This window comes from Phyllostomus discolor, chromosome 9 (genome assembly GCF_004126475.2).
Source record: "Phyllostomus discolor isolate MPI-MPIP mPhyDis1 chromosome 9, mPhyDis1.pri.v3, whole genome shotgun sequence".
NCBI lineage: Eukaryota > Metazoa > Chordata > Mammalia > Chiroptera > Phyllostomidae > Phyllostomus > Phyllostomus discolor.
The window spans coordinates 86,169,556-86,196,799 of NC_040911.2; the positions used below are offsets into that span (position 1 = coordinate 86,169,556).

Sequence of the window (27,244 nt, forward strand, 5' to 3'; positions counted from 1 at the left end):
CTTCCTCTGAGATGGGATGGTTTGTGTTTTCTCATGAAGGTACCCTGGCCCTCCTGCCCAACCAGAAAGCAGATTTTCTGTAACCTCTTCTGTTTCCTCCTCCTCTCTTCCATGTCAGGGACCATTGTCTAGGGCGCCTACTACTGATCCACCTGGGCCTTAATTTCCACGGCTAAAATGGGGATGAAAATGGCCAGTAGGGTTGCTGGGGAGGGTGAGATGTGCCAGTGCTCATGGGAGCACCTTGGTGGCTGGAGTGCCAAGTGATTGGTCCAGGCCTCAGCTTCTCACTAAGTCTGGTCTTTCCCAGCTCTAAAGTGATTCTAGAACCCATTGTTTCTTCCCTTTCTCTGTTCTCATTTAAGACACTATGTTTTTTTCTTGGACTTGATCCTCTCACCAGCCTCAGTCTCCAGCTTCTCCCTGCCCCATTTCTCACTGGCCACCACAGTGTTATTTCTGAGTCCTGTCCCTTCCCTGTGTGAAACCCCTTACTAACTTCTCACCCTCAGGGTAAAACGACAGCTCCTGAACATGGGGTACATGATCCTGCTTGTCCTGGTCTCTCCTGTTCTTTTGTCACCACACACCCAAACCTTACACCGCAGCCACACAAAATAAGCGCTTCCCACTCACGGGCAGAGGAAACAGAGCCCAACTCCAGTTACCTCACACAGTAGGGTTGCAGCAGCATACATGTGGCCTGTCTGCATTTATCTCTGTTCTCTAACTGGCCAGGTTCCTTGACCTCCACTTGTATCCTAACTTCACCCCTTACCCCCTTTCTCTTTATTTTCCCACAAATTGTTCAGTTCCCCCACATTCAAGCTTCCCAAGAGAGGATCAGCTGCCACGGCAGTTATATTTTGAATCAGTCATAGATTACAAGTATCTTCCCTTGTCCAGTGTATTGGACGATGCAACTGTGGCCACTTAGGCTGGCCTCACTGGTATAGAGCTGTGGGTGGACAGGCACATACTCTCGCTCCTACTTTCTCTACCTGGGAAGTATGCATTTATCTTAAGGTGCTGTTCTAGTGCCCTCACCTCACCTGTGAGAAGTCTCAGAGATGCAGACCTGGGGTGAAAAATAGTCCCTTGGAAATGGGCTGAGCTTGGCCCAGCTTGGTCAAAACAAAAGACTTCAATCTGGAGAGATGAAGCGTGTCCTGAGGAAGGTACTGGGTCCACAGGAAATGTCCTTTCCACCCTGAAAAGCCCTCAGTGGAATATACACCCACCATCCTTGAACCCACAATCTTTCCTTGCTACCTAGAAAGCCAAGGCTCAGCTCTAGCAGACCTACTTGCACACTTGGCAGATGTTCATGTCCCCATCTGTACAAGGTGGGGAACCACTACTCTACTGGAGCTTGGTCAGAGTCTAAAGAAGGGGTTTGGGATCCTTGGCGAACCTCACACTGAGGGCTGGTACTGTATTCCTGTGTTCCCAGAGCCTAGTGCTGTGTGCCCGTTGCACTGTAATAACATTCCCAGACTCTGCAAGGCCCTACCTGGTAGTACTTGACTGAGGCACTTTTCAAAACCTGGGGGATGGGGAGAAAAGCAGGGGCTATGGGCTTCATAGTATGTGAAGCCTAGAGAGCTATAAGATGAGCAAGGAAGACCCCTTTCAGGGCAGGAAGCATCTGCTGTACCCAGAGGCCCTAATTGCCCTGGCATCAGAACACACCCTGGACAGAATGGTATGCCCATCCTGGCACCCCAGGGGATATTACAGTTATACCCTTGAGGGGAGGGTCATAACCATAAAACCCAGTATACATATTCCTGCCCTTCTCTTGTCTGGGGCCATGAAAACTGTCTCCCATTCCACTGCTCAAAAGTTTTTATTTTTCGAACCTGAAAACCAAAAAGAAATGGTGAAGAAACGTAATACCAGATTGTGCCCACAGGACTAATTCATTAGATGTTTTCAAGATCTGAAACCTCATGTATGATTATAGCAGCTATTTGAAGGAATGTCACAGCCAGTGGGTTTACTGGATTGTGGTCCTAGGCAAGTCTCTTTCTTTGCCAGGTCTCAGTTTCCTCACCTGTATGAGGGGTCGGCCTAGATCAGGGATTGTATGGGCTTTATATCAGTTATTAACTGTTGTGTAACAACCACCCTGAAATGTAGTACCTTTCATAAACATTTATTATTATTAGCTTGAGTCTGTGGCTTGGCAATTTGAGTTGTGCTCAGCTGGGCTGTTCTTCTACTTACCTGAGCTCTGCTGTGGGTCAGTGTGAGCTGCCACATTGCCTGGGGCTTGGTTTCTCCAAGATAACCTCACTCATCAAGTGGTTGGCTGGACAACAGGGCCAGCTGGGCCACATGTTGCCAGCATCCAACAGGCAAGGCAGAGTAGGCCCTGATACACAAGTGCTCTTCCAGCTCTTGTTTGTGTCATGTTTGTAGGGTTCAGTTGGCCAAAGCATGTCACGTGGCTAAGCCCAAATTCCTCTTAATTTGAAGAACTTCAAAATATGGCCATAATTTGTTTTTGGTCTGTCTCAGACCTAGTTTCACTTGCTGCTTCAGAACATTTCTCAGTAGCTTCTGGAGCACTTTTTGATTTAGAAAAGTTTTTAGGCTATTAGGAAATAGTAATGTAATAATTTGGTTGTTTTTTTATTGGTAAGGAGTTGAAATGTGGTTGTGTATCAGGTATTAGCCAACGCTGACCAGGTCATATCCTGTCCCACAAGGACATTATATACTGTGCAGTGAGCCAGTTGATGAGGCTGCAGAAACACAGAAGGTGGTAGAGCAGGGCCAAAGCTTCTGGGCCAGGTGTACTGGGTTTGAATCCCAGTTGGGTCATTGATTAACTTCAAGTAAATCAAAATCCCTCCACCTAGGGCCACATTCTTCATAATAAAATTTTTCCACAGTAATGGTAAACCGCTTCCTGAACGTCTGCTGTGTAAAAGGTGTATTGTACACTTACTTAACCTCCATAACCACCCCTTTACATGGATGGAGTGTGAACTTCTAGTTACAAATTAAAAGAAACTGAACTCAAACCTCCTTAGGAAGGAAGAAGTTTAGTTTCACAAATTGAAAAGTCCAGGGTCTGTGAGGGTGGAGGGGGACAGGGGGAAATCCCCAAAAGGGAAGTATGAATTCTATTGCTGGAAAAAAGGAGGCTTGGACCAATGAAACAACATGTCTTCATTGTGTGGTTTCATTTTCTAGACATGTCTTCATTTTATGGGTTTTATGAATGTGGAGCTTCTAAACATGGCCTCCTTGACAAGTAGTGTCTATATGCTCGCTCCTCCTTTCACCTGGACTCAGTGACTGATCAAGTAATGCTATCCTAGTTTCCCAGCAGTGTGCATTTCTTGTGTCCTGGGACCCAGCCACCATGCTATAAAGAAACCCAGGTTACATGGAGAAGCCATATGTACACATGTTGCAGCTGACAGCCAATACCGGCTGCCTTGAAGACCTCAGTCTAGCACCATGAGGGATAATAAATAATTGTTGGAAGCCACTATGTTTTGGAGTGAGTTTATATCAACAGAACACGGACTCAAAGAGTTTATGTAGCTTATTCTACTTCAGGGGGATTGAGTTATGAGTGTAGACTTTGTGTTGAACTGAGTTCCAATCCAGACTATTTGTTATGTGACCTCAGGCAAGTCACTTAACCTCTCTGAGCCTCATCTTTATTTGAAAAACAAAACACATTTCTTGTATAATGATAAATAAATGATGGTTCTTGTTACCTAATCCAAATTCAGGTAATTTTTCTCTTAAGAAATAAGACTGTAATTTCCTCTTTTATCCTACTTATATTTACACTCACCTTGTTTCCAAATGTATTTCAGGCACCTTACAAAGAGATGGTCAATAGAATATAAAAATGAGGCAAAGGAAGACAATCGCAAGAAAGCCTTTTGTTGGTGCTCTATGTCTGTGAGTTATTACAGTCAAGAGCTGTGTATTGGTCTGATCACGAGCAAGCCCAACTAGCCCATACTTGCCTGTATGAATGGATACCTCTCTCCTCTGAGAGGTGGGCTCCTGGCCCATGCATACCCCTCCCTGCACCTCTGCCTCTGTAGCTCCTGTGGGAGCCCAGGTGATCATGGCAAGTGCATGGGGTTTGGCTTTTCTGGGTACACAGTACAGAAGCTGATGGTTACCAATTCTCACTTTCTGACCTGGTCCCATCTCTTCCCCATCCTCCACTCCCTTCTAACAATAAGCCCCCTCTTATCCTTCAAACCCCATCTTCAGCATCTCTTCTATACCCTATACACCCCCAATGTACAGCTCCCAAAGTACACCAAGAACTGCCTAAGGCCCAAGGCCATCTTATTCATCCTTGCCCACAAGGGTTTTCAAAAGGAGTGTGTGACTTGGTCAACTAAATTATGGAGCAAATGCAGACAATTCAGTTCAGCCTTTCTACTTTTGTGTTCTTAATTATACTGCACCCCTGCAGCATTAGGCTCTATAGAAAGAGGGACATAACATACACATGTATATGTTTGCATTTCCTGGGTGCTCTAAGTACTTTAACACAGACCACATTATCTTCTTTAAACCTCACAGCAGTCCCACTGAGTTGGAGATACTCAACCCATTGATACAGACAGGGAAATTGAGACTTGGGTGGTATGCCATTTGAAGAGGTGGGGGCAGGATGCAAACCTGAGAAGTCCCTCTGCATATGCCCTGTCATAAACAACTTTGACATCCTCTTCTGATTCTTGTGACAACAGTCTTTCTGGCTCTCTTCCTCTGCATAGTTTCTTTTGCTGACTCTTCCTCTTAAGCCAAAACCTCTCTACCTTTAATTTTGCTGTATAGCTACCTGGTTGATCAAACCCATGGCTTCAGACTCCAGACTCATGCCTTCGTAATTCCTCTCTCTTAGTTCTCCCCCAGGAGTACCAGGGTGTACATACATACAGATGCCCCATCTGATAGCTGCACTTGGGTGTATATCAACATCCACCCTGTGGCTCATGTCAGCATCTTCCAATCTTTCCTAATTGTACATCATGTTAATTTTCCCATGGCATGTCTAGGCTGTGACCTGTTTTTTTTCATCCCACTGTCTTAAGTCAGGCCCTTTTATCTCTTGGACTTTTGCAATAGCTTCCTATTCCCCTTCCCACTTACTGTACTTTTCAGACTATAAGACACACACCCCCACCCCATTTTGGGAGGAATAATGGTTGTTAATGCTACTGTTGAGTTCTGTTTACATTTACATTGGTGAAATGTTATGTCATTAAATATTTTACCACATTTTTTGCTTCAAATCTTTTTCCCCTACTTTCCTCCTCTAAAACCTAGGTGCATCTTATAGTCTGAAAATGCGGTACCTGCCATCAACCTTTCCTCTTTGTCACTGTTATTCACTGCCCATTGGGTGAATTCCAGACCCCTTTAATTTTAGCATAGAGAACTTAAATATTATGGCATGTAAGTTCTCCAGGATCTTACCCCTTCCTTCTGTCCCAGTACCTTCCCTCCCGAGCCTGGCTCCTGAGCCTCTACCTGGAATGCTGTCTTCTCCCACTTGCTAACCCTAATTATCAGAAGTCGCCTTTGCAGACACCTTCCTGGTTTGAGTTAAAACGGGCCCCTCTTATGTACTATTTCTGTTATACCTCTTACCAGATTATATTTACAACTGATTTGCTCATTTGTCATTTTCAGTAGACTCTAAGCTTCTGGAGGGCAGAGGCTGCCTCTTGCTGCAGGCAGTCAGGTAATACTTTTAAATTATGTGACATTATCACTGAGAGGCAGCATTGCAGAGGCAGAGCATGGGCTCTGAAGCTCAAATGTCAGGGACTAACTTCATCCTGGTTCCCCACCTAGCGATGTGGGTGACCCCCTTGGGCAAGTTGCTTATCCTGAGTCTCCATTGCCTCCTCCGTAAAATGGGGATAATAGCATGCCTGTTTCAAAGGGTTGCTCTGCTGATATGTATAAGCATTTAGGACAGTCCTAGCACACAGTAGGACCTTTGGTAAGGCTAACCACCTATTATGTAAGTGCTTGTTTAAGAGTAGCTCATGTTCTGGATCATACAAATCCTCTATCATAGTGCACTGGTGTATCTGGGACTGAATAATGAAGCAGTCATAATTCTGAGGCCAAAAGAGTTGATACTGAAGTTTGGCCAGTATGATATGATTAGGTTTGGTCAACTTCCCATGTAATTTGGCTTTAAATCGGTTTCTGGCTTATTTAAAAACTCATAAAAATCTGCAGCTGAAAAATACAATGTTAAGAGATGCCCATTAAAATGATATTTAATATGAAGAATATCCATTAATACTTATTCCTTAGAACAAACATGGTCCTCCCATGGCTTCAAGTGTGTTAAGATAAAAGCCAACCTTAGATCAAGGTGCAGTGATTTCAAGGGTTCAGGAAGATGTCATAGTATCGGGGAAGGTCTGAAAGGAGGATAGTAGCCATGGCAGCACAGGGGACCCAGTAGGTGTTTGATCTTTTCTTCTCGAGTACCACCATCAATGTGACAAAGCTCCATGCATTATACACCTGTTGAAATCCTTAGGAAAGTCTGATTTCTCTATTTGGTAAGGATGGCAGGTTTATCAAGATTACTCTAAGACAACCATATAGATGAGATGTACAGGATACTATCAATGGCATAGGGGACTCACTCCAGGCTGTTCCTCTTCTCACTTGAAAAAAGGAACAGCAAAGCCCAACTTCTAAAAACACATCAAAGAACAAGGCAAAAGATGAGGATGGGAGGCCAGGCTATAGCCAAGGCCTCACACCACAGTAGCACTTTTTCCAGGCCGTCCAGCCCAGCATTTTTTCTAGACAACACTTATCTTCCTAGATGTTGGGCGGCTGCCCTGGCCAGGTAGCTCCGTGAGTTAGAGTGTTGTCCCAATACACTAAGGTTGCAGGTTCAATCTCAGGTTAGGACACATTCAAGAGGCGGCTAATGAATGCATTAAAAAGTAGAACAACACATCAGTATTCTTTCTCCATTCCTCTAAAATCAATGAATAAAAACATTTAAAAAAATTATTTGGGGACAGAGAGGGCTACAAAAGTCTACATATTCTGTGCTTTTAAAAAAACTCAAACATTGGAACACCTACAACTTGCTAGGCACTGCTTATTCTAGGCACTGGGAACAAAACTCTGCTCCCAGTGCTGACATCTTAAGTAGGTGGGACAATATTTTACAGTGGACAGAGACCTCTGAAGTATGTGAGCCAGAAGATACCTTAGGATAAGCTTAAGGTTTCCTGTAAATGGGGTTGGATATGGAGTCAAGAATATTTTCCAAAGACTAGAGATTAATCATGTTTATATGCTCATGAAAGTGCACGTCATCATTCTAAAACTTTGGCAGTCGTGGAACTTGTTCATCTAATCTCAGAGATTAGATCCCTTTTTTCCTCCTTCACGTAATTAGGAATGCTCCTTGGATCCCTTTTTTCCTCCTTCACGTAATTAGGAATACTCCTTGGCATTGTTTCCTGACACTTTGGAAATGGTGGCTTAGTTCTTCTCACAACCACATCAGAAACCCTCAAGTACCTTTACTTTGTTCCTCTACAGAAGATTCCCTCAAACTGAGCTGTAGCTGGTGTATGGTAGTGGGCAAAAGAGAGAACTGATGCTACTGTGAATGGGCAACAACCCAGGGCAATGCACCATTTTGAATGGGTTTGATAAGAGTCATCCAATTTAATTAACATGTCAACTGGATTATCTTAAAGAGTCAGGATGAGTTTAAAGAATTTGTTTTGAGGATGAAGTTAAAGATGGGTTGAAACTGCCAACGTAACTGCCAAACTGTCACCAAACTGTAAAGTCCCATGTCTTCCCCTAAAGGGTCCCCCTAAATGAAAAGACATACATACACACAAAAGCAACGGAGCACTTATTACACAAGAGGCACTGATTCTTGCTTTATTCACGCAGTAACATCCAACATTGGGAATTGTGTGGGTGTAGATACAAAAGGAAGATGGCATTATAAACAGCAGTTGAGTTCAGGGCAGTGGTGGCAGCTCAGCCAGTTTGAAGGAATGCTCTGCTCCCTCCACCACTTTATGGCCAAAGTGTTTTACAACACTTGGCTTGTACTTTAAAATTAAGGGTCACAGTGATTAAAAACAACATGGTCAAGACATTCAGGGCTTAGTAACTGGCTGCTCCTGAGACTTAAGATTAGTCTTGCAACAAGAAAGTAGGAGCAGCATTATGCCCTTATCCTTGGCAAGTGCGTGCAAGGCAGATCACAGCAGACACATAAGATGATCTTTTTCCCCATGCTCAGTGGAGAAATACCCTCTCGGCCAAATCCTCAGAAGGCAGAACTGGAGGCACCAGAAGCACCACACAGGAAGCATCACCTCTTGGTTTTTCCATGGTGACATTCAAAAGATAAAACTTTAGTACAGAAAATAGAAAAGCGTATGTGGTGGGTCTTTTCAAACCCGGAACACAAGTTGGGGAAGAAAAAGAAAAACTTCCTCTAGCATCATGGTTTAGACTCTCGGAAGAGTTCTCTGTACTGCACATGCCACATCTCTTACCGAGACACACTTCAGGGCTGTTTCTAAGATTCTCTTAGAGGCCAATAAGGAGAAAATTCAGAGGAGGCAGGGTACCTAGCACCTTGTATTCCCTCATGGTGACAGCTAGAGGAATTAGCAGTGAGGTAGTAGCAACAGTCCTCACATAATGAAAAGAATTTCAAATCTATGTAAAATAGGCTTTCCTCCTAGATTTTATGCTCCAACCACCCTCATGGGAAGCTGTGTCTACTTTATGTATCTCAAGAGAAGCTGAGAGGAAATGGCTGCCCAGCTGAAGCCACTGCCAGCGTCCAGTTTCTTAGGACAAGGATATAGAAACCTCGCCAGAGCCCAGGCACAAACTTTTGCTGAATTCATTAAGCACAATTTTTATAGAAAAGAAAACTGAAGGACAAACCAAATTGAAAGAGTCACTGTTATAATAACTTTAATTTATCTTGCATTTTACAGAAGTCTATGAACGATTTTAAAAAAGCACCGCCTTACCCCATCACGTTTCTCTGACAGTTGTTAAAGTAGGCAATGAGTATGTCAACAGCTTGAGCGTCAGCATCTTGCAAGGATTTCAGACCAACCAGCCACACGCCAAAGAGCTTGGCAGCTTTTCTATCTTGTTTTTAATACAATGGTGTATCCACTCTGATGGTAAACCTGTCCAGCCAAATTTCCACAACACACTTTGTAAAATCAGTGGTGATTAGCAAATTAGTTAGCTTTGGCACGGAGCTGTGCTCGCTTGCCCGTGACAGCCTGGAAGCCGGTTTTGATGCTGGCAACAGAGCATCGAGAATGACAAGTTTCACACTGTAGGAAATAGAGTCGGGTGTCCTTTTGCAGGATTGTGTCAGGTGATCGGCACGTGTGACAGGTGACATATTCCTCTGCAGGAAAAGCAACATACAGAATTACCTGGTAGCCAGTGATGCAGAGGTTTCTTCCCTCTGAAACACTTCTACACTGAACTCTACAAGCCCAGGCTGGCACCCAGACCAGGGAGGCTTAGCTGAACTTAGTGGTAAGTTTATAACTAAACTGTTCTAGGGTATGAAAACACAAGCTGTCTGCTGTGATGCTTCAGGTACTAAACTATGGGTTGGAAAAAACCAAATGTCCAAGGAGGCAGGAATGCTTGCCAGGCCTAAATGCCGATTTCTCTAGCTTGGCCCTCAGCCCGGGCCTTCTTAGCAAATCCAAACCCTTCTCACTGCACCCCCAATCAGCCACCAAGAGCCACCTCCCTGCTCCACCCTGCCCCCCATAACTACATTTTCTCTCATCCTTTAAGGTCAGCTTTTCCAGCTCCATTACAAACCAATGGTTCTCCCCAAAACAATACAGCCTGATGAGAACATTTCAGAGTGATGTACTGAGTTTAAATTACACACTTACTGATATATCTTCTCAAAACATTTTCTATTTGTTTTTGTTGGAATCTTCCTTTGATTACAAGTTGGTTATTACCATCTATAGAACCACTATGAAAGAAAACAAAAATATCTCATTATTGTTTATTCCTGTAAGGAACTAAATTCCAGGACCTTTACATTTAATGAGTTTAAGTGTATTCAATAGCATAGGATAACTTCCAGAAGTAGTGCTATACTACCTGCTTCTCAAAATTTATTTTTAATTAAGTAGTTGGTACCTGATAACCTATCCATATTTCCTAACAATCCAATTTCCATCAAGTCACCAGCAGCAAAACAGATTTATAACTGATTTTCAGTCTAAAACAAATTGATTCCTTAACATTGTGTGATGGCCCATTTATCCAACAAGGAAAAACATACTTGTACTGAATGCTTACCATGTGCAAAGTAGGACCTATCTTTAAAAATTCTAAGCACTAAATACAGGGGTGGGCAAAATTAGGTTTACTTTACTGTTGTTTTATGAGAAATAGATTAATAAATAATATAAAAATAAACTGTTTCTATGTACTCACAACTGTAAACGTACTTTTGCCCACCCTGTATTTTGATTCAGTCATATACAGATAATGAAAATGTCCTAAAATTGGTTATAATGATTAATTATGTGAACATGGAATTGTACATTTAAATATGTGAAACACATCTCTATAAAACTGTTAAAGCCCCAAGTCACAGGCCACACACACTGTGCACGGTATTTAAAGAGAGAAACTTTTTGAAAAGAAGCCAATGACAAGCACTTTGAGAGATCAAAGCTCTAGGCTAAACATTATTTCTTAAAAATTACAAATCAAAGTGAAACAACAAAATTCAGCCAGGTAGTGTTAAATTTCTGTTTGTTCTATATTTCAATATAAAATGACTTGCAAGAACCTCTCCTATGATTCTCCTTAAACTATTAAGGGTTTATTATCCTGTATGGGCTAGAGCCCTTAATCTCCAGGTTATGGCGATATTCCAGTGCTTGATGCAGGAAATTTTTTTCATTCACTGCCAAAAGAAACTGAATTTTTTCAACAGCCCTGTATTAAACCCACTGACCTTAAGTTCACTGGGCACAATTTATTTTAATATTTATCCCACCTCTTCAAAAACTAAATTGTTCTGAAATGTCAGAAAAACACTGCTAGCTTTTACTACTACGTTAATTTATGCAAGTTAAAAATAGACAATGATTATGTAACAAATTTACAGTAATTTTACAACAGAGCCTACATGTCTACCATTAGTCAAGTAAATTGCTCCTTAACCCCACAGCAAGTATAGCCAATTCCAACAAACTGAGTTTCAAGAGTCGGAAGAGAACAGAACACCTATCTTAGTTAACGTCTATACTGCCAAAAAGGCACAAGATTAAGTCACTTAAGAGCTCAAGCTCCCAAAACAGGTAGACCCAAGTCTGCATGACTGTGGTGCTAACTAGCTATATGACCAACTACAACTTCATTGAACCAGTTTCTAAATCTTTAAGATGGGTAATATCAGCTTCTACCTAGAATATTAGAATCTAGAATGTCAGCTCACAGAACTGAAAAGACTGAAATGGTACCCAAGGCACTCAATATGTGTTAGTTTTCATTATTATGCCTTGAATCTACTCATTTTTAAAGGGACAGTTGGATTCCTAGCACTTATGGTCAAACTCCATGGGATCTTGGCACCCTTGATGGACTGGCTCGGTGCCTTCAACAGGTGAGCCTTAAGTCAAGGAAGTAACTAATTATGGATCCCTGTTTCAATGTTTCTCCTATGCCACTCACCAATTTATAAGCTGTAATCCATCAATAGCCTATTAACAATTTAGAAAATATATATTTTTAAAAGATTTTATTTACTGGTTTCTAGAGAGATGGGAAGTGGGGGAGACAGAGAGGGAGAGAGACATCAATGTGTGGTTGTCTCTCATGGGGCTCCCACTGGGGACCTGGCCCACAACCCAGGCATGTGCCATGACTGGGAATTGAACCAGCAACCCTTTGATTCTCAGGCCAGCACTCAATCCATTGAGCCACACCAGCCAGGGCTAAGAAAATGACTTTTATTTGAAATCAAACATTTGCTCCATAAAGACCCAAGAATCCAGTTAATGACAGGAAACTATAAACATGGCAGTGCCATGGTCCTCATTTTGGTGCCAGCAGGCCTGTTCAGATAAGCCAACGTTAATTCAGTTCCTATTCCCAAGCAGCCAAGCTCTCCCACGGAAATAAGTTCCTGATAATCAGGTGAATTGTTTTTTCTAAGCGTGTTACATACCCTTTGCAAATTAAGAAAAGTTATTATGAAATGTCCAGTGGTATACATAACTACCATATACATAAATGTGAATATAGTGTCTTACCTTGTACCCAATTCAGCCAATAAAAATGCAAGGAGATGTTTGGGCTGACGATGTAATCTACAAAGAAAGTGGAATATATAACTATCTTCTATGGAAATCTAACCGAACTTCTAAAAAACCAATCTGTTCACTGTTTTAATTTGTGATTACTTTCCTATTAGGTGCACAAGCTCATCAAACTCTGAAATAAGGATACATGATACATTTTTAAAACCCATAAAACTATGTTATATGTTACTTACAAATACTGTACACACATATGAGTAAATGTCTAGAAACATGGGCAAGAAAGGTAAACACCAACTTTAGAGGACATCTTTTTCTGGGAAGGAAGATAAAAGAGTTACAAAGATGGCTTTAACTGTAGCTGTAAAACCCTGTTGGTAAAGAAATATGAAAATATCTGAAGCAAATGTGTCAAAGGGTCAAATACACCAAACCTAGGCAACAGGAGACCCTGGGTGTTTATGTTATGCTAATCCCTATATATTTCCTGTTGGAAAATTTTTATTTTTTTAAAAATGGAACAATATATACAGAAGCATTTCATGGTAGCATAATAGGAGAAAAACTGAAAATGGCTTAAATATCCAGTAACTGGGGAGTGGTTAAATAAATTACGGTACATCCTTTCTATCCTGCTTTTAGAACATGACAGGTCCCAACATACCCCCCCAATAAATAAATAAATAAATGATGAAAAAAATCAAATGTAGAGCACACTACCATTTAGTATTTTCACTTTTTAACTGTACTCAGCAGCTTGAACTTGTTCCAATAACCAGGTAATACTATTAACAATTTGAGACAATTATTTTCTCCCAAGATGTAATGGGTGAGAATTGATGAAAATATAATGAACCAGGTAAGCTCCTGCATTGGCACTGGTACAAGCTTGTTAGAAAACAATCCGCCAATATTTGCCACAAAAATATCCATTCCTTTTGACTCAGTAATTCTATTTTGGGACTTTTTGCTCTAAGGTTCTATTGTGAGTCAATGGCAAGATACATGTATAAGGATGTTCTCTGAAGTTTTGCCTCTGACAAAAAAAACCTGGGAGCAGCCATGTCTAACTAAAAAGCTGTCAGAATATGTTGTGTAGCTACTAAGAACTTTTATGAAGACTAATGACATTAAGTACAAGTTTCATGATCTATTAAGAGAAAAAGTTTTCAAACCAGTATACCATTTATTTTAAAATATATGCATAAAACTAGCTAAACATAAAAATGTTAAATTGTGATTACCTATCTCCTTTTTAAATTTTTTTCTTTTATTGATTCTAGAGAAAGGGGAAGGGAGAAAAAGAGGGAGAAAAAACATCGATGTGAGAGACAAAATTGATCAGCTGCCTCTTGCACACACCCCAAATGGGGACCAAACCTGCAACCCAGGCATGAGTACTGACCAGGAATTAAATCAGCAATCTTTCGGTTTGCAGGGCAACACCCAACCAACTAAGCCACACCAGCCAAAGCTGATTATCTACCTCTTAATGGTAGACTTATAGATGATTTTTAATTTTCTTTAGCATGTCTATATTTTCTATAACGAGCATATACGGTTGTCATCAGCAAAAAAAATCTTTAATACCTATAAGTAATGAAAACAAGTGGCTGTCTCTGGGTGACTGAATTTCTTGTGATTATTTTTCTTTTTTTATCAGTTTTCCCTTTTATCTGCAACAGCGGGTATCACTTACGAAATTGAAGAACAAACAGTAGATAAGATCAGTTGCCTAAGGAACCTGCCAGAAAAGGTGTACCTGAGAAGCTAAGAAAAGCCAGGCCCAGACAGTGAGTGACCTGAGGGTGAGAGAGGCATGAAATGGGATGGAATGTGGTGATAACTAAGAAAGCTGAAATTGCTTCCACTGTGTACCTTGGCAATGACCATCCAAGGAATAGGCACACCAAATTTAGCTGCTTTCCTAGAGCTCACTTGCTTAGCAGGCTCACCCTCAACCTCCTGAGTTTTACTACCTCCCTGTGCTGGCCAGGCTCCTGTCTGAGAACTACATTTAGCCTCCTCACTTTTCACTCTGTCTGGTTAGGATCCACTCTCAAGCATCAGCATGAGTTGGCTTCTCTCACCTTTGGATGTCTGACAAGACCTGAGACCTGTAAGTAGAAACAACTGACAGACTTGAACTCTGACCTCCCTCAGCCCAACTTTGACAGCTGTGCATTTTCCTTCTACCTGCAATAAAGTCCTCAATAAGGACCTTTAATATAAACTCCACTGAAAATCTGGTATTTGGAATGAAGATTCTCCCTTAACCAACTTACAGTTTACAGATATCTGTAAAGTTGACAAAAGAAGTTTTCTTGGTTCCTACTCGGACAACCTGTGGAGGTTTCATGACAAATTTCCTTTTCTCTCCAGCAACCATATCTGGATTCTTTTCCCTCATGATGTTGAACACTCGATTCAGTAGCTACAGAGATAAAATGGTATTCATGTACATTCTTATTAATAGCAGAGTATGACCTGAATAATCTTGCTTTAAAGGTAAAGCAAGTAAACTTTACTTTTTACTAAATATACACACATCACTTCACATTCTGGTTGCTCTCTGAGAGCAGGACTCAATTCTCAAGCAGAATCTGGTCCATTATGAATGCTCAGTAATTCCTTGTTCAAACTTAATGAACAAACCCCTACTAATTCTGCTGTTTCTATGGGAAACGTAAGATTCAGGAAAGCCCAAATAAGCAAACTGCGGGCTATCCTGGACTAAAATTAGCCCCTTGCTCTCCCCACTGCTCCCCCTCCCACTCCAGGGAACATCACCTCTATGGCCTTACAAGTGCATGGATTCAGATGGAAACATGAATACCATAACAACTGCCACACTCTGGGCAGGCTGCCCCATGTGAGGGCATCAGGCTATGTGACCTCTGAGTCTGCTTCACTATCAATCTGTAGTTCAATGGCCCTTCCAATTCAGGGAACATTTATCTTGCTTTTCTTTTGAGTTCCAGTGAGTAGCTTGACCCCGTTCCATAGAGAATTTGTCTTACCTCCTCATATGTGTAGTCTCTTTCTGAGCCTGCCCAAGCAGGGCCTGTCTGGTTACTGAAGGAGATACCATCATCTTTTTTGCTGTCTTCATCTTCTAAAGCTATAGATAACAAAGACTAAGAATGAGGGGTAGAGGCAGATCTAGAGAAATGAAAGCATCAATGATATGTCTTCCCTCCCAGAAATACATGAACAGTCTCAAGCACAAAGGCATCAAGTTTAACAAATAAATTCTCACTCCTTAAAGACAGGGATCTTTTGACTTCCATAAACAACCCTTAATAGAGACCTCTCTAATTAGGAATTTGTGATATCACAGGCACACCTCAAACTGTTTCTTGATTTAACAAATGCGAGATAAAATAATGCACTGGGATAATTAGAGAAAAAAACACCCAACTGTTTTGAAGCACTTAAGAAACATCCACATCCATAAAAAACCATCTGCTGACTATAGTAAAGTTCTTTAAAGACCCTATGGCACTTAGAAACTAATAAAACAGCACTTTTAACAAGAAAAATTTTAACTAATTTTAAACATTTAAAATTCAGTTACAGTAATTTACCCAATCACCTAAATCCTCATGATTTAATATAATCACAATTACCAAATTCTTCCTCCATGAAATCTTTAAATGTCATCAAATTAGTTTCCTTTTAGCTTCCATAATCAGGTGGAAATACGGAGCAAGAAAAAATAAAGGAGCCCACCTATCAAAGAGACTAGGTCAAAGGCTTGAGTACCTAGAAACAAGTTGCTGAGATCCCAATATTACCTTCATCTTTCTCCAGAATTTCATCCTCATCTGGGAACTTGACATTCTTCTTTTTCTTCTTTTTATTGCCAAGCATAATGTCAAGGTCATCCTCTGGTTCAGCTGGTTCTTGAACATCACTTTCAATCTTAAGATCCTAAGAAATTAAGATAACAGTTTCGATGTTTTGATACTAGGACTTAAAACAACAACAAAAACAAAACATGAGCTGACATCCTTTTAGAGGAAAAAATTAATATTCAAAACTTAAGTAACATATAAGAAATGTCTCTCACAGGTGAGCCAAAATGGCTTAGCGAGTCTCTGTCATTTACACCGGAAATTCAAAACAGTTTTGTGGGATCTTTTCCTTTCTATTATTCACCAGCCTTGGAATCTGAAAATTACTGTCCATATTTCCAAACCAGGCCACAGTCAGAATCACCTGGGAAACTTAAAAAGATTCTTAAATCTTCTGACTGACAATCTTTAGTAGAAACAGGGGTCAAGGAGTATCTTACAGAAGTTCCTAAGTATTCTGATACAGTGGGAGGGCTTTCTCCTCCAGACACCCAATATATGGTGTTTTCCTGCACCAATTCTTCTCTCTGACACTGACTAGGTGACCTATAATTCATTTCAATTCTGAAACTACCTATAGTTAGTGACAGACTCCACAGGTTTAAGGGCTCAGTCCCACAATACTGTCCTCACCTCAGAGGCCCGTCACAAGCATCGGGTCCCCAGGTTACCCACACATATTTCTGACTCGGCTACAGATTTAGAGGTTCCCACAAACCCCTCCCTGCAAAGACTGATAATTTGCTAGAATGACTCAGAACTCAGGAAGTACGTAACTATTACCAGTTTGTTAGAAAGGAGGCAACACAAGAACAGCCAAAGGGGAGAGACGAACAGGGAAAGAGAGCTGGTGCAGAACTTCTATGACCTGTCCAGGTACGCCACTCTCCCAACACCCTGCTTTGTTTGCCAACCCTGAAGTTCTCTATCCCCATCATTTTAGGAGTTTTTATGGAGTCCTCATCATGCAGTAATGACTAATTAAATCATTGACCACTGGTGACTGAACTCAATCTCCAACCCCTTTCTGCAGGGGATTAGGAGGTGAGGGTGGCCCAGTATATATGAAACTTCCAATCATCTAATTATGGCTTAATCTTTCTGATGACCTATCCTGAAGTTATTCAGGAGCTTCCAACCACCAGTCATCTCAAAAGATACTTTCATCATTCCAAAGATTCCAAGGGTTTTAGGAGCTATGAGCCAGGAACCAGAGACAAAGACTAAATATTTTTTTATAAGCTTTACAACCAGACTGCAAATAGGTCTTTGGGCATCAGTTCAATAGATGACATCATGAAAGGGAAAAGGCAGAACCCATGGAGAATTGGGATCATATGATGGATGGATGGAGACAAGGTAAAGGTTTATCCCAAGATTAGTTGCTATAAACATAGATGTAAATAGGGCATATCACAGCCCAGAAATGAGTCATAAATACCCAAGAAGAGCAGAAAGGGTCAGTTTTGGTCTCCAATATCCTAATCAATCCCTCCTTTCACTAACTTATCCAGCTCTCTACCCTGAAATGTGCTGTCCACATTATCTATCAATATCTATTTGTATGTACCTACACACTGAACTAGTGTGCAATGGCTATAGTAATTTCAGAAATATTATCTGTAGAAAAGTTTAAATAGCTGGAGTAAATGAAGCTCAGCTTTGGGATCTCATATCCAGCTATGTAGTTTTAGTGCCACATTCAGTCATCAAAGGCCAAACAGCCCATGTGTATTAGCTGGATAACATATAAATAAGAAACCAGTTAGTGACCTAGTCTCTAAGATGACAGTCAATAAGCGAGAAACTCAGATATGTCAAATATAAAGTAGCACACACCAGCCAGCTTTCTAGTCCTCTACAATTATTTCACCCCAGTAAGATCTACTTCCAGACTCAGGCTAAGTCCTGCCGAAAGACAGCAATTAGCAGTGTTTTTCAAGATTTTTCAAAAGCCCCATGATAGTCTGAAAATTTGGATGTGAGATTAACCAATGATGATCTTAACAATTAACGTCCATACAGTGCCTGATAAAGACATTTATAACATCTTCTGTTATGAATTCAGTAGCAGAGAAGAAAGTATCCAAGCACTTAATTAGAATAGAGCTTATATAAATGACTCTTGAGAACAAAAGCTACTATAGGAATCAACCAAAACAACTTTGTGAACACCACGATTTTCTGTGGTTCATCTCTATGTGTCATTTTGTTACTCAGGATATTTAAAATTTGCTTGTTCAATATAATTTGAGCATTTCTCTTTTCCTCAATTTCCCTGCAACAGTAGGAAGAGAAGACAATCCCCAAACAGGGAGAGAATAGTATAAATGCAGGTAAAATAATCTTGCTCTAAAGGACTCCAAATTATCCCAGAAAACAGGAAAAATATCTCATTCATTTCAGTACTTAAGCAATTAGCACACAATGCCTGATGACTCATTGTACTCACCAATACATATTTGCTGAATTAACCAAGTCATCAAAATTGTGAGTTTCCAAAATTTAATGAATTACTATATACATTCCCTGATACATATGGGATATACCTTAAGTATGAGCAAATAAATCAAAGAAAAATTTAAGTAGAGGACGCAAAACAGGACCCTTAGTGCATGTGTATGTGTGTTCTCAACTCCTGCTCTTTCTCTGTGTATACATAAAATCACTACTATCCTGGGTTTTATAAACAGATGTATGAGATCTGCTCAAGGTTCCCAGACAGGGTCTTTAAAATGGTAGCTCTAAATAAGGGAAGAACAGACTTTCAGCTAACCCCTCCATCCATCCTATTCACCTACCTGCTCACCCATCTATCTATTCGTTCAAAACAATTATGAAATATTTGTATTAGAAATTGATCTAAGCCCTGGCTGGTGTAGCTCAGTGGATTGAGCACGGGCTTCGAACCAAAGTGTCGCAGGTTCGATTCCCAGCCAGGGTACATGCCTGGGTTGCAGGCCATAGCCCCCAGCAACCGCACATTGATGTTTCTCTCTCTCTTTCTCCCTCCCTTCCCTCTCTATAAATGAATGAATGAATGAATGAATGAATGAAATTGATCTGATATTAAGACAACTCTTAAGATCAGAGAATTCCATAAAAACAGCCTGAGTGCTCTGATTCTCCCTACAGGCCATAAGATCATCAGCCACCAATCTCCACAGGCAGGGATTCATTTGGCTGCTCAGAGGTACACATAAATTTGTACCTCTTCAACATACCACCAAAGTTTAACAAAGGAAACCATGAGAATATCTGCTTCACAGGATTTCTCACTTATTGAAATATCTCTCCCTCAGCCAATCTCAATGTAGTTAAAGACAAAGAGCATTTTGTAATCAATTTACAGGCACACAATACAATATATAAAACCTAAATTTACATGCCTTTGAATCATAATCCCTTTAGAATACCTCAGTCAGACATAATGACCCTCACGGTGGTGATTAAGTACGTAGCAAAAGCAATGCTAGCAAGAGCTGAGACAAAGAGGGAGAAATATCAGCCATTTAGCAACCTTTCAAGAGGTCAAATTTTACCTTCAATAAGAAAGCAATACTACCTTTACACCTTCTTCAGCCTCATCAATATCAAATATCTTTTTTGTTTTTTTCTTCTTTTTCTTTTGATTAAAGAAGTTCAAGTCATCTAGATCATCAGAAGCATCTAAAAAGACAGGTAATTGAAATGATCAATTATTAACAAATAGAAAGCAAAGTATCTAATTATGAGTTAAACCAACATTTCATCTATTAATGAATCAAGTCAACAGAATAAAGAGATTAAGTATTTATTAGTACCCTGGGTTCCTCCTCAGCCACAAAGGTTATGGTTCGGAAAAACTCAAAGCTTTGTAGGTAAAATCTGGTTAGGGAACCATGTTGAACGTATTTATGAATCTGTTCATATCATGCCTCACTGTTTCCAAGACAAAGTCAGGGTTTTAACACAATTTCCAAGGCTCTCCAGCTTTCTCTCTCCAGTTCTGCTTACCATCTCATCTCCCCTACCTCAATCTCTTGTCCCAGCCCAAATGAACTACTTCCACTTTAGTGGAGTATTCGTGGTCTCTCACCTCTAATCCTTCCCAGGGAACCTCCCAGGTAGCTTTACCTACCTTTAATCTTGGTTAAAAGTTACTTCCACCAAGAGGCCTTCTCTCTAAACCTACCTATATCACCTTTTTCTCAATTGGGTACCCCCCCAGATGCTTCGATAGTACCTTCTTTCACCCCAACAGAGGTATTTAACAGCTTGCTTATTTATCTCCCTACTAAATATTAAGGTGATAATTAATGCCTTGTTCACCTAAATCCCAGTGCCTAACTCTACATGCTATTGTATCAATCAATCAATCAATCAATCAACAAAAGGCCTTATAAAGTATTTCACATTCTTTAAATGAGACTACAATATGAATATAATTTTATCTATCATTAGCAAGTAATAATAGGTTCCATTCAAAATGTTTTCCATTTGTTCTGCCCTGTTGTACTCTAGGAATATTTTAGGATCCCTTGGCTACAAAGTTTTTCTTCAAGGGGTTATTTTAGAATTCATTTTGTCTTACTACAAGAATGACTTACTTTCCAAGTTTGTTTTAAACCTATGAGGGGGGACCCCAAAAAATGGAATTTATTTATAAAAAATTGTGTATTTTACTTTTACATGCTTACACTTTAGTCACCTTCAAACTACTCTCCATTTGATGCAATACACCTGTCAAGATGTTTTTCTCCACTGCTCAAAAAAGTTTTTGAACTCATCTATTTTGATGCTTTTTAGTGCTTCTACCATTTTTTGTCCCACCTCTTCCACACCAGCAAAACGTTTCCCTTTGAGGACTTTTTTTATCCAGGGAAACAAAAAACCATTAATCGTGGTGAGATCCTGTGAATAGGGAGGGTGAGGCACGGGGAATCATGCCATTTTGGCGGAAAACTGGTGAACATTCAGCATGGTGTGAGCAGGTGCACTTTTGGGGCAAAAGTCTTAAAAGAATCTTCAAAAAAATTCACTGAACTCAAACACAGCCTCTCACAACAATACCAGCTGGTACCCTGATACAGGTGAATTCCTAGAACACTCACCCAGTAGAAAAGCTTGTAATACAAGGGGCCCGCCCTCCAGAAGATAATTCCAGTTTTGGGAGTGTCTCCCCCTCACATACACAATGTTAAGCACAATAGATGTTCGAGGAATGTCAGTTCTCTCTATCCCCTGCACATTGTCTTACATTCAAGACATTATGTTTACTGATACTTTATTTCCAATAGTCAAATGGTATCTATGTTAAAGCACAAGAGTGGATAATTAATGATGGTATCTAAACTGAAACATTTAAAAAATAATTTTAATTTGTTTTATATGGTTTCAGACTTGCTAAGACACAAAACTGCCTATCTTGGTCCTATTTCTTTCTGCCCATACTCAAATACAACCCCTATTAAAATGTGAAAAGAGTCCTGACAGGTTAGATTGGAAAATCAGCCCTGGAATGACAAGGTTTTGTCACTTCTGCCACTTGTGGATACAATGGGAATTTCCCTGTGTCTATCAGAAATCTGGCAAGGTCCAGTGCACACAGATGGTGGATGGTTTCAACTTTCGCTGGAACGGCTTCATCAGGCTGAGAGGTCAATGCATGCACAAAATCCAAAATTCCAATGGAAGAGAACCAGGTTTTCCAGCAAGACAGTGACTCGCCTTTACCGCTCACCTTTTTTCCTACTGTCTTCTTCATCAGCTTCTATATCTTTGTCCTCAGTTAGCTCTGGCTCCACTTCTTTTGTTTCTGAGGGCTGGGTTTCTTCCGTCTGGGCATCCCCTTCCTCATCTAGCATAAAAGGCTTCTTCTTCTTCTTTTTCTTCTTGCTCATAGTAGGATCAAAAATCATCTGTTTAAAAGACAATAAAAAGGGGACCAAGTGATTGTTTTTAACCATCCTTATATGCCAAACATGCTGTATCCTCAAAAGACACACTCTTAAGAGTATCTGATGCACTAAAGTACCAAAATTAGGATTAAAAAAGTCTACCCAACCTTCCTTATACTAATAAACACAGGGTAGGAGTCGAGGGTATTCTTTAAACATGTGTGCCTACCTTTCAATTTTTAAATTATCGCAAGACAGGAACTTCACTTTTAGTTTCATGAGCAAATATGCAGACTTTATAATGAATTAATCATGGAATTTAGGGAAGGGACATCAATAACAACCTATGCCACTCCTCTCGCTTTGTGGATGACAAGACCAATGCCTAAGCAGGTTATGCACATTTAAGGTTGACAACCTGGGGTTGCTATGCCAGGAGACGACCTCATTTTTTTAAGTGTTTTTAAAATTATATCCTGAAGTTCAGACAAAACTTTAAGGAAATCCATTAGCAACCCTTCATATAGCAAATCTGTATCTGAATAAGAGAAACTTCTATACAACCTTTTACTCTCCTTTTTGTTTCTGGAACATTAAAAGTTTTCTGAGGTTATTTTAATCTAATGTCCACTACAGAATAAGTGAAAAACTAACTTAAAACTTTTTGTAGACTATATGTTTTTACTGATCACTTGGGAAAAATAGTTATATTAGACATAATAGTTTAAATAACATATAGGGTAGATGCCAGTAGAGTAGAAAGAGTGAGGTCTTTGAAGTCAAACAGAACTGGATTAAAATCCCAAGTATTTCTTCTCTAACTCCCTTACCAATCTTTTGTCCAAATTCTACCATGCTTAAATTCAGCATTTCCCCCAATGAACTGCTGTTGACAGTGCAGTGAAGTGTCTGGAGCCCAAATGACTGAATTCAAATCTGCCTTTGGCTCTTATTTGAATTACCCCAGATAAGTTCTTGCCCTCTCCATGCCTCACCTGTAAAGTGGAGAGCAGTGGCAAAAACAAAACCAAACCTTGTAATAAGATTACTAGGAGGATTAAATGAGTAAATAAATATAAAACAACTGACACGGTGCCTGGCGCAATAGTACTCAATGTTAGCAATTATCATAATTTATATAATGCTTTACAGTTCATAAAGCATGGTATCTCTTCAGTCGTATTCTGAAATTTCATCAACTCAGGGTGATCTAATTTCCAAAACATAAAATGAAATTCTCAAAATAATTCCCCAAACAATTTTAATTATAGGGTAGTCATCTTTAATACATTCTGGAAATTGATACAGCCTCATTTTAAAGTTATCCTCTTCTATTTTAATAAGGATCTAACTGTATAAATGAACAATTCCAAAATGCAGTCAGTCTGAAGAATTTTTAATTTGGCAAACTTAAAGAAGAGAGAAGAATCCAGAGGCAAAGCTCCCCACTGCTAAACTCCTAGGCCGCAAGTCACCCTACGTGGAGTGTTGCTATCTGTTCCAAGGAGGTAGCTACAATTCATCCACACGCTGGAGACATGTAGATTTGGCCAAAGGACAGTCAGCACTCGAGGCACTGTAAGTCTGGTTGTCTGGCAGGGCTTACAATTCATTTATTGCATGTTTTTCAAGGAGCAACTGCTCTAGAACATTAATTATCTTTTAACTATTACTCAGCAAGACAGACCAAAGATGGGAGGGATCCTGAAATCAGATGACGGTAGCTTCACAACTGCCTTCTTATCCTCTAAAAAACATTCATATTTAGGCCTGCAGGTTAACAGTTTGGTTGTCGCCTTGTAAAGGGTATGAAACATGCAGGAATTATACAATGAAATTATTAACATCTCTCTTAAGTACTGTCTCTGGGTACTTAAGACATACGCTCATCACCTCATTTTATTCACACCACTGCTCATAGAGTTAAAAATAAGGAAACGAGAGATTCTAAAGCAGTGCTCAAAGCAGCCCTCTACCAAACGGCAAGACCATGTTCAATCTTGACTAAAAAAATGGTTTAAGCCTTTCAAATGACAACAAATTATCACATTCCAAATGTTTTGTTTATGAGACTAACTTGAATTTGAAAAGTAAATAGTTGCTGACAGTGCACTTATGGAAAAACCATAGACTCTCTTGAATTTTTTTTTTAGTAAGTCCACAACAAAGCCTTTGAAGTTTTCCATTTCTAACTTTCCACTTAGAGCTGGGCTGGAGATGAGAAAAAGGAATATCAGCAAAAATTACCCTAATAACAGCCTAACATGCTTCATCAAATTGGAAACCTACTCCCAAACATCATACCTTACCCAAGATGTTAACTTCATGGACATACCACACCAGGAAGGGAAGTGTGAGTTACAAAAGAACTGGAGAAGCAAGGTGAACAGAACAAATGCCAAGTGTTGTCATCTCTGGGTAATAGGGTTCTGGGAGATTTTTATTTCTCTTTGCATTCTTCTGTTTTGTAAACTTAGCACACCCCACATTCCATTTTTAATCAGACGCTTCTTTTTTAGCTTAAAGCTTCTTTTGTAAACCACCTTATAGTGCTGCGTGGAAGCCCAATGTTCTGACACCTAATGAATAGGGTCTGGTATTGTAATAAGCAATGATCTTAAGTATGGACAACACTTTTTAAAAATTGGTCTGAAAAATAATGAACACCTACAGATTAGGGGATTTTTTTCATATGTCTAGAATGCTGCTTTTTAAAGGTCTTGATTCTATTACATTAAAAGAAGTTATGTTTTGGTGAGTTTTGGCTTATTGCCAAATTTAAAAAGAAATACGTACAGTGTAATTATTTCTTTGTGCAGATCTTCATTTATCTGTAAAGTAGTCAGAAATTAAGGACTGTCCTAAGAATACTTATCTAGTCAATAGTACCGGAGGAGCCAGAACCTTCACATACCTCCAGGGTGGAAGCCTAAGGCTGGTTCTAGGCCCATTAATTCGCTGTGATCTTGAGCAAGTTAACTTCCATGGGGCCTGGCTTCCTGTCTATAAAACAAAGTTGGATCTAAAAGTGCCAAGCTGCTTATACTTTATTGGCTTCCAAAAGTTCTCTACTGGAATGCTGGTTCTGCCATATTCCAGTTCCTTCAAAACCTGATCCCACTGTTAAAACTGAATCCTCCAGCCCCATGAATCTATGTTGGTGGTTCTTTCTACCTCCTGTAGAAACTGGCTGATCTCTTACCTCCCCCAAATAGTTGTGAGCACTTTGCCAGAGAAACCACACAAACAACAGCACACTACAGTACTCTGCCTATATTAGTGCTTTGTTATGAAAGGCTTAGAAAATGGGTAAAAACAAAACAAGTGTGAAACACTGCCACTCTCAGAACCTTTGAAGAACAATGTCCAGAGCAATGTCTACCATGACTTCCCAAGCAAGAACTACCTACTTCCTTTAGACTCTCAATTTCTACTAAAGAGCCTTCTTAGTCACCTAGATAGAGGAACTACATACATCTGGAATTCTACCACTGACTCAGCCACTTACTGTTTGATCATGGACATGATACAACACTCCAAGCCTGGTTTCTTATCCATAAAACGGGCCCAACAATAATACATATCTTACAGGGTTGTGGAAATCAACTGGAGTCCCCTCAGAATAAATCCAAATTGCTTAATTTGGTCTTCAAATCCCGTCATGAACTAGTCACTAACGACATTTCAAGGAATTAGCTCTAACCAAATTGAGGAGCACTCTACTTTCTGTGAGCACGCCTACTTGCCTTCTTAACTGTGATCAGGCCTTTCCAAAAGGCAAGTCTAGGGATCGTTCAGGGACTACTTCAGAAGTCAATGCTCGAGAAAGCCTCGAATTTTTCCTCTTCCTTCTCTCCGAGGCCAAGCACTCAAATGTTTACAGAAGTGAATTATAAATTCAAGAGCCTTTTGGGGGGGGGAGGGTGAGAAGAGCAGGCCGGGGCGCGGTGGCTCACCCCCCCCCAAGTATTAATCAATACCTACTGACAACACTTAACATCTAATTTCACTTTAGGCCTTTTAATTTTACATGTACCGGCATAAAGATGGCCAAAGGGAATTTGAGTAAATTTGCTGAGGTACAAGGACGACAGCAGTAGTAAAAGATCCAGCCAGCTTCGCAGCCGGGACTTCCCGCTCCCGTCGTTATGAACTCTGTGAAGGAAACAGGGACTCTGTCCTAAAACTTTGAGGCTAGTCACTTCTCGAGGCTGAAGCATCTTTTCCTCTCGTCCTATCTACCCCACTCTCTGGTCTTTTTAAGAAATAATGCTGGAGAGAACGAGGGCTGATACGGGCCAGGACAAGACAACCTGCAAAAGTTTTTAACGAGAGCACTCCACCGGAGCTCAGGGAGGCTCCTCTTGGCACCCCCGGCACCCAGCGAGGAATGCTGGAGCTGCAGTGTCAAATCCAAAGGAATACGGAGGTCCCCAGTCCCAATCTCGTTCACTCGGGGCATTGCCGGCGTTCAAGCCCAATTCTGCGAGGGCGACTCAACGTGCTCTCCATTCCGGAAATGCCGGCTTCAGCGCCGCCACCCTGAAAAGAGCCGGGCGCGGCCAAGCCCGCGGCTCCGGAGTCCTCGCTGGCTCTACCGCTCCGGGACACCTAGGCCCGGGGGCCCCACATGGCGGCCGGCCGCTAGGCCGCAGACCGGGTCTCCCTCCCACATTGGGATGGGTTCGGCTACCCGACTCAGTCCCCAGCCCCAGCGCCAGCCTTAGGCCCTCACCTCGTCTCCGGACATGACTGCTGCTCCAGTAGGCTCGGCACGGACGGGACGTCAGACGGGTCAGCCCTGGGCCTCAGCGACGGAACAAACCTCACCTACACCTCTCCCACCACCGCACTAGGCTCTTGCATCAGCGAAAGGGAGCGACACCCCGCCCTCCCCTCCCAAGCGTTGAAATGCGCCTGCGCAGAGCCCGCCAGGGCGCAGGCGCGCGGCGGAGCTGACCTAGGGCGTTCTGGCGCGAGTTACCGGCGACACCGGGACTCCAGGCAAGCCGGGACTTGTAGTCCCCCTAGAAGAGGCGGGCAGTTTCACGGCGGCCGCCCGACGACCCCTGCGTGTGCGTGACGTCTGAGGAAGGCTGTCGAGAAGGCTGGGTGTTACAGGTGGTGGCTTTTACCTCAGCCTTTCGCGGGGTGT

At 41.0% G+C, this 27,244-nt stretch overlaps 1 protein-coding gene across 1 annotated transcript; it reads right to left on the minus strand.

Moving 5' to 3' along the window:
- Nucleotides 1-7,920: 7,920 nt before the first annotated feature.
- Nucleotides 7,921-27,011, minus strand: EIF2S2 (eukaryotic translation initiation factor 2 subunit beta). Its single transcript, XM_028523726.2, has 9 exons — nucleotides 26,825-27,011; nucleotides 21,933-22,110; nucleotides 19,776-19,879; nucleotides 16,151-16,286; nucleotides 15,374-15,474; nucleotides 14,639-14,787; nucleotides 12,348-12,404; nucleotides 9,963-10,048; nucleotides 7,921-9,454 (listed from the first exon to the last, which is right to left on the minus strand). The coding sequence occupies exons 1-9, from the start codon at nucleotides 26,837-26,839 to the stop codon at nucleotides 9,279-9,281; spliced, it is 1,002 nt and encodes a 333-aa protein (XP_028379527.1). The 5' UTR covers nucleotides 26,840-27,011; the 3' UTR covers nucleotides 7,921-9,278.
- Nucleotides 27,012-27,244: the final 233 nt, after the last annotated feature.